The 12,050-nt window shown below is 38.8% G+C and overlaps 1 protein-coding gene across 1 annotated transcript; it reads left to right on the top strand.

The window, feature by feature from the left end:
• The first annotated feature begins 1,566 nt into the window (after nt 1-1,566).
• LOC104281334 (chromosome unknown open reading frame, human C12orf50) lies at nt 1,567-11,634 on the top strand. The gene is made up of 9 exons (XM_009879293.1): nt 1,567-1,578; nt 2,258-2,381; nt 3,307-3,516; nt 6,315-6,431; nt 7,768-7,845; nt 7,934-8,047; nt 9,096-9,200; nt 9,434-9,631; nt 11,555-11,634. The coding sequence occupies exons 1-9, from the start codon at nt 1,567-1,569 to the stop codon at nt 11,632-11,634; spliced, it is 1,038 nt and encodes a 345-aa protein (XP_009877595.1).
• Nucleotides 11,635-12,050: the final 416 nt, after the last annotated feature.

Raw genomic sequence — 12,050 nt, 5'->3', positions numbered from 1 at the left:
CAAGGAACGATACGGCGACCGACTCCGGGTCGGAGATTCTTTATCTTTCTGTACAGCGCGAGATCTTCCGGCCGCCGGGCCCTTGCTACCAACAAACTTCTCCTGTGAACTGGGCTTAGATAGGAACACCTATAAGTTAAAAATCACACGTAAAGATTACTCATCACTTTCTTATTAAATCAGCTTTATATTGACCCTGAATAAATAGGCCATGTTTTAATTTCTGCTTGTAGTGACTATCTGAATTTCTGAAAAATCAGCTATTTAAAACCAAGTCCTTCAAAATGGGTTTGTCCTTAAAAGAAATATTTATACAACACCAGATAAAAAATCGGGTGTGGGTGTGGGGCTCTTTGTTATTGCATCCATTTCAGCACTGGGGATTTAGGCATTAATGCCTGGGAGATGGGCTGAGGCTCAGCAGATGGCTTAGTTGTACTGGCTGTGGTCCAGAAGTGTTTTGGATATGCTGCTCCTAGACCCAGGTGTTAATATCTGGAACTAGGGGAGACTCACCTTCAAATATTCAAATATTTTCAAGTACAATTTTGTTTTCCTTTAAAACATTGCAAAGAAACTCATTCAGAAATAACTGACAACCTTGCATTTGCAGCCCTCAGCTGAGATGTAGTTCATGTCCAGTATATAGACCTGAGTCATATCTGTCACTGTGATACGTGCACTACTCTATCATCTCTCCCATTACTGTCTTGGGTTACAATATGTAACCAAAAATGTGTAATTCTATTTTCATCTGTTGAAACCGGTTGGAAGATATTTTTATTTCTTGCAACTCCAGGGGGCAGATGCTTTCTGTTAATGGGTAATCATGGGTTAATGATGGGGGCAGTCAGTGGGAGCCCCCCCTAGCCCAAAGCCCCGACCACCGGACCCTCGGCCCTGCCCTGTGGGGTAGCTGCGCTGCCGCCAGAGCCGGACCGGCCTCGTGGAGCTCTGGTCGGGGCTGCCGCCATTTCGCCATAGAGGAGAACTTGTTCTGGGGACCCCTCTACCGGATCATCTCTACTCCAACAGAGCAGTATCTGCCACTCCAAGAGGACTTTAATTTGGATTTATTTGGAGTTTGATTTTTTTTTTTCCCAAGTCAGGTTGTATTCTGACTCTGTCAGAGTTTCTGGGATTATTTGTTTGTTTGTTTGTTGTTGTTCTTTTCTCTGTACCATTACCTTTGTAGTTGCAATATGCTTAGTAAAGAACTGGTATTCCTATCCCCATATCTTTGTCTGAAAGCCCCATAATTTCAAAAGTATAGCAATTCGGAGGTGGGGGGAGGGATTACATTCCCTATCTGAAGGGAGGCTTTGGTTTCCCCTGTCTTCTAGACCGAGACAATTACTTAAAACCAAAATGTTTTAAATTAAGAAATTCACATTTAAGGCAACCACGCGGGTACAGAAAGCTAGTGTGACTTACCCACAAATGCATTTTCCTCATGAATGTTCCAGGTGCATATTCTGTCACTGTGAAAAACGCCTTGGCTGTGACACCGTGTGTGTATTATGGAGAGAGGGGAGATGTTCACATCTGTTTTACAGATTTAGAGATATGGAAATAAAGGTAGAAAGGAGCAAGCCCTTTCAAGCACAATTTTAGTCTGAAAACAAAAGTGACTTTCTGCTGAGTTGATGTTTCCAATGGGAATTGGAATGAAAGATTTTTTCCTTGCAATCCAAGTCTGACAAGGCTGTACCGGGATTACAAGTTTTTGGTGTTTTTTTTCAGTTTTTGTTGGGAATTTTCTGTGAGGTTTTTTTTCGTTTTTTTTTCTCCTTAGTCCTCATTTTCCCATAGACCCGTATCCTTGTAATATTAAGAGAATACTAGGGTAAGACTTGCACTTGTCCAGTAGATTTCATTTGAGATTGATCCATTGTGCAGGAAAGGAAACTCAGCCACATGTCAAATAAAGTAATCGATTTTCTTTCTTCCCAGCATCTCATGAAAAGTCTGCAGTGCAGTAAGTAGACTGCTTTACTCCTATCCTTACCTAGGAAGAGTTTTACATCATGAAAGCTCCATTGACCCAACTCAAGATAACTTTAGAGCTATCTGAAGCTTAAAATAGCTTTACAGGTAACTCTAAATGTTCTAAAATATCAGGGCATGGTCCCACAAAATCTTAAGCATATGTTCACAGCATTGCATCATGTATTAATCATATAATTAATGTACTAATATAGTTTACTCCATTTTTGTTGTTATATTTACAATAGCTGAAAACTTTTCTCTCCTGCAGCAAAAGTACAGCAACATTTCCTGTTTCCGGGAAACTCAACCCTTAGGCTGTGTGAACATCCGTTGTACCTTCCATCATAGCAAACCTTGTTATATAAATGGACTTTTTTTGCCACTTAGTAACAGTGAGTAAAAATATTTTCTCAACAGTTTGCTCTTTAGAGCAACTAAACACATGAAGATATCCTTACGGTGCTTACTTCTAATGTTTATGTAATTTATAATAATGTAAAGAAATGTACCATGGCAAATCACAGAATCAGAGATTGATAGGGTTTCCAACCTCTGGGACCTCTGGTCGCAGATCAGGTTCACCTAGAGCAGGTTGCACAGAATGCCAGAGCAGGTTCACCTAGAGCAGGTTGCACAGAATGGCATCAAGATAGGTTTTGACTGTCTCCAGATGGAGACTCTACCACCTCTCTGGGCAGCCTGTTCCAGTGCTCTGCCACTCTCAAAGCAAAGAAGTTCCCCCTTGTGTTTAGGTGGAACTTCCTATGTTCAAGTTAGTGTCCATTAGTTCTTGTCTTGTCACTGACACCACTGAAAATTGACATGTCCCATCCTCCCGACACTCACCTTTTAAGTATTCATAAGCATTGTAAGATCATCCCTCAGTCTTCTCTTTTCCAGACTAAAAAGCCCCAAGTCCCTCAGCCTTTCTATGTAAGAGAGATGTTCTGGTCCCCTAATCATCTTCATAGACCTTTTCTGTACCCTCTCCAGCAGTTCCCTGTCCTTCTTGAAGTGGGGAGCCCAGAACTGGACCCAGTACTCCAGATGCGACCTCACCAGGGCAGAGCAGAGGGGAAGGATGACCTTCCTCAACCTGCTGGCCACATTCTTCTTTGCCATACTCCAGGATACAATTGGCTTTCTTGCCCACAAGGGCAATTGCGGGCCCACGGTCATCACATTGTTCACCAGGACTCCCAAGATTTTTTTCCCCAGAGCTGCTTTCCAGCAGGTCAGCCCATAACCTGTATTCGTACATAGGATTATTCCTCCCTAGGCGCAGTACCCTACACCTGCCCTTGTTGAATTTCATAGTTCCTCTCTCCCCAACTCTCCAGCCTTTCCAGGTCACGCGAATTGGCAGCACAGCCTTGTGGTGTGTCAGTCACCCGTCCCAGTTTTGTGCCATCAGTAAACTTGGAGAGGGTACCCTCTATCCCTCCATCCAGGCCGTTGATGAATCTGTTGAACAGCCCCTGGGGGATACCACTTCTTACAGACCTCCAACTAGTCTGTGTGACAATGGTATGAGCTCCATCTTTCAGCCAGTTTTCAATCCACTCCACTGCCCATTCATCTAACCCACACTTCCTAAGCTTGCCCGTGAGGATGCTGTGGGAATACAGTGTCAAAGGCCTTGCTGAAGTCAAGCTAGGCAACATCCATGCCCTCACCTCAACCATCCAGCCAGTCATGCCATCATAGAAGGCTATTAGATTAGTCAGAGATGATTTCTGCTTGCTGAATCTGTGTTGACTACTTCTAATAACCTTGTTTTCCTCCACTCTTTGAGATGATGCTCAGAATGAGCTCTTCCATCATCTTTCCAGAAGGGGAGGCTGACTGGCCTGTAGTTTCCTGGGTCTTCCTTCTTGCCATTTTTGAAGACTAGAGTGACATCGGTTTTCATCCAGTCCTCAGGCACCTTGCCTGTCCTCCAGGACCTCTCAAAGATGATGGAGAATGGCCCAGCGATGACTTGTGCCAGCTCCTTCAGCACTCACAGGTGCATCCCCTCAGGACCCATGGACTTATGGATATCCAGTTTACTTAATGGGTCTCTAACTTGCTCTTCCTTAACTGAAGGAAAGTCTTTCTTCCTTCAGATTTTCACTGTTACCTCCAAAGCCTGGAACTCCTGAGGGGTGACCTGAGCTCTAAAGTTTGAAATGAAGAAAGCATTCAATAACTCCACCTTCTCTTCATCCTCTGTCGTCCTGCCTCAGTCAACAGTGGGCCCACATTTTCTCTAATTTTCCTTTTGCCTCCCATGAACTTGAAGAAACCCATCCTGTTGACCTTGACATCCCTTGCCAGGTTTAATTCCAAAGTGGCCTTGTCTTTCCTTGTTTCATCCCTACATACTCTGATGGCATTCTTGTAATCCTTATTATATTGACTTATTCTGTCAGTCCTTACCCCCAAGTTATCAACTTGCTCTTCATCTGTCCCCTGGGGAGAGGTCAGTACATTCCAGTTGCTTTCTCACATAAAGAACAATCAATCAGGTATGATCTGGTATCTCAGCAAGTTGAAGGCAAAGAAAGGAATTATACTGTCATTTTGAATATGGTTGTCACATGAATTTTTTTGGGCGTCACGTTACTAACCTTCGTAACTAGCAGTGGCATGAAAGATGAAGTCACAAATGGCAATTTCGGTTGCTAAGATCGGTGGAGTAAAAATGTTGCTTTTACTTGGGCATTTACTTGAATAAATCTCTCTAGCAGTGCAAATGGTCAGTAGGCAGTTAATCATTTAAGAGAAATGAAAACTGTGTGTGTGGCGGAGGGAGAAGGTTAAGGACCACTAGAAGCAATATCAGTGGATAGAGCGAAACATCTTATACGGGTGAGACACTTCTTGTACAGATAACATCAGATTACAGTGTTGTGTGTGCAGGTGTATTTCCAGTGCATCATTTTGAATAAATTTTTCAGGATTGAACATTGGACGAAGGCTGCTGAAGTACAGTAATAGTGTGTAAGGCAGTACGATGTCCAAAAATCAGATTATTTATGGAAAAAAAACCACCATCGCAAGTTGTCTTTTTTTTTTTTTTCCTCTCCTCAGTCTTTTCTAAGAGGAACTCTTGTCTACCAAGAGTCCTGGTAGGCCTCTGGAACCTGGAACAGAGTCAGAGTCCAGGGCAGGCAATCAAGACAGATGTCAGAAATCAGGCAGAAGTGGGAGTGAGAGCAGTCCTGGTGTTCATGGGCCTTATCTCCAGGACTGTAGACAGGAGTTGAAAGTCCAGGAAGGCCTCTAGTCAGAAGCAAACACCTTGTGTTCCTGAAACTGCCCTAGGAAAAGGTAGCCTGTCATATCTGGGCGTGTTTAGCCTAACTAACCACATAGGACCAAGGCAAGAGCTTGAGTGCTGCTTCACTGAGTGCCCAGACTGCTTTTAGTACAGTTCCCACACCCACAGCATCGGTCCCTGGCAGCTTGTGCTGTTGTAAACACCTCACAGGCACACTTTTGCAAGTGGTGGGAGTCAGAGACCATGCCCAAGAGGCACTGTGGACAAGGATATCCTGTTTAAGATCAGTGTCCAAAAATCAGAACCTGAGAACAGATCCAACCCTTTTTCTTTTGTATAAAATCAGAGTCTGTGTGCTTCACAGTAACACTGCAAACATTAAAAACTGCATTTATTCAGTTTAATACTTAGAAATCTTGTTACACTAATTTGATTTAGCTTACACTACCAGGAGTGAGTAATACCCTATTCTGGACAGCAGAAAAGGCTTTATCAAGTTGAAGTCTTGTATCTTACTTTCCCTTGCATGAGATACAAATTTGATCTGCAGTAGTGTTATTAAAATGTCTTTAATATGATACACATGCTGCTCATAGGCAGGTAAGATATGCACAAGAATAACAACAACTGGCAAGAATGAAAGTGCCCATGCTTCATCTCTTTTACTTAAAACTGGAAAAAATATACAACTTCAACATGCTTAATACAATGCGCAGAATCCTGATTGTATCTATAGTTGCAGATTGGTCTGCTTGAACAAAAGAAATAGACTCACCATTTTTCATCACTTTTATTTTCAGTCAGTTGTGCTTCCTAGCTCTCAGAAAATGCCATCCTGGTACTGAAATATTTTTTCTGCAAACATTATGGGTAGATAGAAATTTCTAAGGAAAATAATATCTTTTCTGATTTTCTTCTGTTTAAGTGTAAATTATTTTCATGAAACTCATTTTTCTTGTAAAAATCTACATTTTTTTTACTTAGTAAAGAGAGTCGCAATTCAGAAAATGTTGACAGAAAAGAAAATCTACAGGCTAAAAGTGTGTAATCCTGTGCTTAGCATCACGCAGAAACCAAGAGGATATTTTACTGCCAATTCACCCTCCACTGGTTATAAACATCAATGATGAAGAGGATGAAAATGAGGAAGAGGAGGATGATGAAGAGGAAGGTAATTGTAAACAGTTTTCTTTCTTTTACCAAGAAGTAGAACGGATTTTTTCAACTCTTACAATGTACTTGGCAACTGGTTTATTATCATAACCATTACCTTTTTTTAGAAAAGCTGTTGACAAGTTTTTTAAATAGTTTTGAGCAGATCTTCAAAATATTGGAAGTGGTAGCCATCAGATTTGATTGAGGCAGCATTTTCTAACTCCTGTGAAATGCCTAGCTGTATATTTTAACAGTGATGTAATTCACATAACTCTTTTCATTAAATAGACTTTAAAATGTGATTTAGATCATGTGGTACACAATTCAGATAGGTGTCATTTACTCTTCACAATTTCTCAAAATTCCGAGACCAAATTACAAATATGAGGACGCTTCTTTTCTGGGAAACAAACTTTAGAACAAAGTCTGTACTCACTCATCACTGACGTCACAGGTTTGTTTACACAAGATAGTTGTGTGACTTCAGCTTAAATAGTTGGTTCAACCTATTTCCTAAACTCTGTAGGCAGTATCATGTTATTACAGAAGTTCATCTTAAATCTAGTGAAGAAGATCCATACAAAAGTCTTCACTAGTTTAACTGAATGTGTATTTGTGTATATGTATTAATTTGTTTATGCATTAATTTTTATTTTTTTACACATGGTTAAACTGTTGACTGTATCTCACTTAAAGATGAGAGACTCATAACAAATTGCTCATTCCGAGAGAGCGAAAGTGAGACAACGACTGTGACCTAGTGTCACACATGCACTCCTCAAATAACTGTGCTAGTTCTCAGGCAGCCCCAAGCTGCTTTTCATTCTCCATCTGCCCCTCAGGTTGGCTGGCACAGCTGCCTGCTAGTGCTTCTTAACTCAGTTTCAGTCTGACTAAGCCACATTAATTTAAATAATAGAAGTACGTTTTGCTAATCTTAGTAGCTTTAACTGAGACAGTTAAGAAGCCTTCACTTTGCCAGCTCTGCCAGCAGACCTTATGGGATAGTAACTTAGTGCAGAGGTTTTGTGACAAGTACATCAAGGTGACGTGTTTCATTGGAGTATTTCCTTTTGGATATAAAAGGAGGATTATTTTGAAAATGAGTACTGAAGATATTTTTTAATTATGTTGAATCAACAAACGTTAGCCTCTTGTTATGTGTTGTAACTGCAATTGCATTGCCCTTGGAAATACCTAATATCTTTCTGTCCAGAAGCAGAGGCTGGAGTCAGGGAAAAAACCCCACAACAATAATTTGAGAATCAAAATGAAATTCATTATGGTATTGGATTATTAAGAATTCTTGAAGATCTTTGTACAGCAATCTTGTAATCCTTTACAAATATTTCCTACAGATTTATCTAACTGGATGCCTAAAACTACTGCAGACACTGAAGAGGAAAGAGCAATAAAGGAAAAATGCTATAAAACTGGTAAATATGAAATTAGTCACACTTCCCTAAACAGCAATGCTGCAAATATGTAAACTTTGTGGTTTTTTCACTCCTGGCATATGTTTAGGAGAATATTATAGGATTCAGTACCCTCACAAAGACCAGTCAACAAAAACTATGTCTTCAACTCAGGAAAATGAGCTACTGCCCTCAGAAGTTACTAAGCAAGACTTGCAGAAAGGCAAGTACATTTCATCTTTTTGGACAACGTTTACTACTTTACAGAGAGAAACTATTACATAGCTTGCCCCTCCTCCTTGCTTTTTTTAATTTAGTGAAATGAAAGACAGTATATTCCAGAGAGCATAAAAATACTTCATTAATTTTTTTACCCATATATATATCTATAGTGCCACATACGTGGTGACTACCTGCATCAATTGTACATGGAAAAGGTAGAAATGGGCTACTAACCGTGTGTGTACTTTCTTGAGATACCCAACATAGCTCTTTCATATAATTTTTCTTCATGATCAAGATTTATGGGGTCTAATTTTAACCATCCTAAGCTTAGAAACATAGTTTTTATCTAGGCTTGCCGTTGTAAATGGAGACAGTCACTCTTATGGGGGTATTTATTGCATCGTAAGATAGTACTAAAGAAAGATGAGATGTGTCACTTTCCCAGAGGTGCTCCATGCTCTCTCCTGGCTGACTTGGGTGTCTAGATACCTAAATGTAGCGATACATCAAACCTTTTTGTAACCAAATTTAGATTAAATTATTACCCCCTTCAAGTGCCTTATAAAAGATAGTAACAAAGGAGTTCCAGTTGGTTTTGAATGTTGGCCTTACCTGACATAATTAAGGTCAAAGAAATATAATTTTGTAAATGTTTACCTCCCTTATGTGTCTCCTTCATTCCTGACTGAGTGGCATAACTGAAAGAAATCCGTATCTCCAATTCATCAGGGGAAGAATTCTGGGACAGCACTGGTCAAAGCAATCGCATGAGTTCAAATTAGTGTTGGTCTTTGTATTTGCAGTTGATTTTTGAGTTTGCTTTCAAAATTTTGCAAGAATGAACTCTGCTGGAGGAAATATAGCCACTTTTGCTTACCTTTTGAGAAATGATACTTTTAGAATAATTAACTTGTAAAACTATGTTCCACCAAAAAGATCTGTGTATGAAGTGAGAGATCAGGTTTTCAAAAGACCATAGCATTTTTGGATAAGAAAATTTTGTGTGCTCTGAAAAAAAGTAAATATGTGTTATTTTAATCCCTCAGAAACAAACTACACTAAGCTGGTAAAGAACCATCAGTGTGAAGAAGTAAAGAAGAAATGGATTTCTGAGGAGCTAAGAAATTCACCTAATAGAGAAACAAACAAAGGTATTTTGAGAAAACAGTTGGTTTATTCATTTTTATTTACTAAGCTGTTTGATGATTTAGCACAACCTAGTTAATTTCTGTTCTTAGTGCCAAGTAGGGACAATCCGTATTTGGATTGCACTATCCACAAAGAATATGTTGTTAACCTTGTCTACCAGCCTGCAGTCTCCTGCAATTCATCAAATTCTGAGTAAGAGCACAACATTATTGTTTGCTTGGTTTTTCACTTTTAGGAATTCACACTTCAGACCGCAAAGTAAAACCAAGTTGCCGACACAGGTGTGAAAGGAAGGATGGTGAGGCTGCTTCTTTTATACCTTGTGGGAGACAAACTGGAAGAAAGACTGGCTTCAGTTCTGCAGAACGTAGAAGATCATCATACGTAGTCTATCGTAGTGTTACCCAAGAATCAAAGTTCAGTGGATCTACTGGTGGGTTCCTATTTACACAGGATTCTTAAAATGCCTCAGTTATACCTGTCTGTATCACGCTGCTTTCGATTTTGTCCCTACAGGTGAACGTGAAGCTGTTTATGCCTAGATACAGGCAAGAGTAAATTTGATTTAACACAATTTTAAAAAATAAGCTGCACAGACAAAAAAAGCTTTACAATTAGTCAGAGAGAATACTCATGAACAATAATTTAGCTGCCTTCAAAGGACGAATTCTTTTATCTGCCCTACAAAGAGGGATGATGCCATGATGTGCATGAATATACCAATCCCTGCTCTTTTCAGTATCTTCTATGTAATTTATTCTTTTGAAATATTTAATAAATATCATAATAGTCCACCTTTAACTTCTTATTTGACTATGATGGATTTCTGATCATTTTCATTATTTGGGATTATATTTCGTCTTGAATAAAAAAGGGCTTGGCTCTTATTCAAACATCTGTGATTAAATGTAGTGGAATGTTTTCTTATTTAGATTATTTTGTTCATATTATTTATGTTGAACAGAAGACTGAATTAAATCTTTCTGCCATTCATGCAGGATATTTTCCTTCATATTTTTACCATCTTTGAAATGCTTAGCTGTCCTCTTAATAGTATGTACTTTGTCACAGATTTGAGAAGAAGCCTACAGGTGGGATTCTGAGTCTTGTATCTTTCTTTTTGGTAATCTGTTTCAGATATAACTATAATTTTACATATTTCACTTTATTTTTAACTTTCTATATACAACTTCACAAAATCTAGCACATCATCTGGGTTTTATTTGACTTTCTACTTTACATTTCCATGGTTTCTCTGGATATTTGTGTGTTCTCATCTGTCACTTCATCAAGAAATTCAGTTAAGAAAGTGATTTCGTCTTGGCAGTTTCAGTCATCTCTCTTGGGATGGGTTGAATCTCTATCTCGAAGTGCCTCCCTGTCTTAATCTGCAATGAAAGGAACCTCCTTCAGAAAGAGCAACTGCTACTTTAAGATGAATAAAGTTAAGTGAAACAAAACCTAACATCATTGCTTCATCTCAGGGACTAATGCTTGTGGCTTTTTTCTTTTTAGATTTGCTTGGATTAAATGTGGACAGGTTGATATAGAGATTACACAACATTCTTAATATGAAGAATACTTCTTATCAAATTTCCAGGTTAAAGAAGGACGGAGCCATTCAAAGGAAAGAGGATAAGCATTTTTGTCATTTTCACTACTTTTCTTTTCAGCAGCACCTGAGCCATATGGTGGGAAATGCTCCAAATCAGCTTGACACAAACAGAAGACTTTGGACCCAAACAGAAAATTATGGTAATACTTACATGTTGTATATAAACTGAAAAATTTGGCATTAATCTGGAATTAATAATTTGAATTAAATTAATCTGGAATTAACAGAGAACAAAACTATTATTAATGTTATTTTTTAATGAAATTTAACAGAAAATAGTTAATCCTTAGGCAGCTTACTTTGATGCAAATTCAACTATCTAGTGCAAAACCATAATACTATCTAGTCATTTCGCGAGCAGGGATGAAATAGGAGACTGGATTATGGGTTAGTTTAATCTAAAAAGAACTGATGCCTTCAGGGAGATTTTCAACACAGCAACATTCACTTTGTCCAGATCAAGGATGTCCATGTCACACTCACCTGATTTGGAAGGTCCTGTGAGCTTCATGGAAATTCTGAAAGATTGCAAATGATCTATAAATTACTATGGAGAAAGTCTGTATTTAATGCTGGCTTGTATTTCAGAGATGATCTATGATTTACTTGGTGCATTTATTCATACTTCAGCTAATGTAATATTTAATTCACATCTCAAGCTGAGAGAGTTTTTTCCAGAAATTGTAGCTGAAATGAAGGAACGATGTGGGGTTTTTGTTTTGTTTGTCTTTTTTTCTCTAGACAAATATGCTTCAGGATCTTATAATGCACCAACTTGGAGGAAGGGAAATCCACGAGCAAAAATGTTCTCGAAGTTTTGAACAACTATTCAGGTAAGTGTTTGATAGAAATTTTTACAATTTAATCTTCTTAGTAAAAGTGGTATATCTCTCCCCACACAGAAAACACAGAAGCACTGTTAAAACTTCTCCAAGAAAAACCTGCTGGATAGTCTGAGAGAACAGTTAATAGTTTTGTTTGCAGCCGTGTTATTCTGCCTATATAACTAACCTGCAATTTCTAATATTTTACAATATTACTCATATGAAAACAAAATATGTACCTGCCTTTGAAGTGAAGAGCTGCAAGAACTGAGCTGTGGCATGTAGCACTGGACAAAGCACATTAGAGACTCTATGAGTGTGATCTGTTTGTCCTACTGGTTGCTCTTGAAGCATCTGCAATAGCTTAAAATCCAAATTTATAAAAGGTCTCAGGCTACGAAACATTGACAAGA

The sequence above is a fragment of the Apaloderma vittatum genome, unplaced genomic scaffold, assembly GCF_000703405.1.
Source record: "Apaloderma vittatum isolate BGI_N311 unplaced genomic scaffold, ASM70340v1 scaffold7292, whole genome shotgun sequence".
Lineage (NCBI taxonomy): Eukaryota > Metazoa > Chordata > Aves > Trogoniformes > Trogonidae > Apaloderma > Apaloderma vittatum.
Note: the sequence above shows the minus strand (reverse complement) of the source record. Positions and strands in the feature narration are given on the sequence as shown.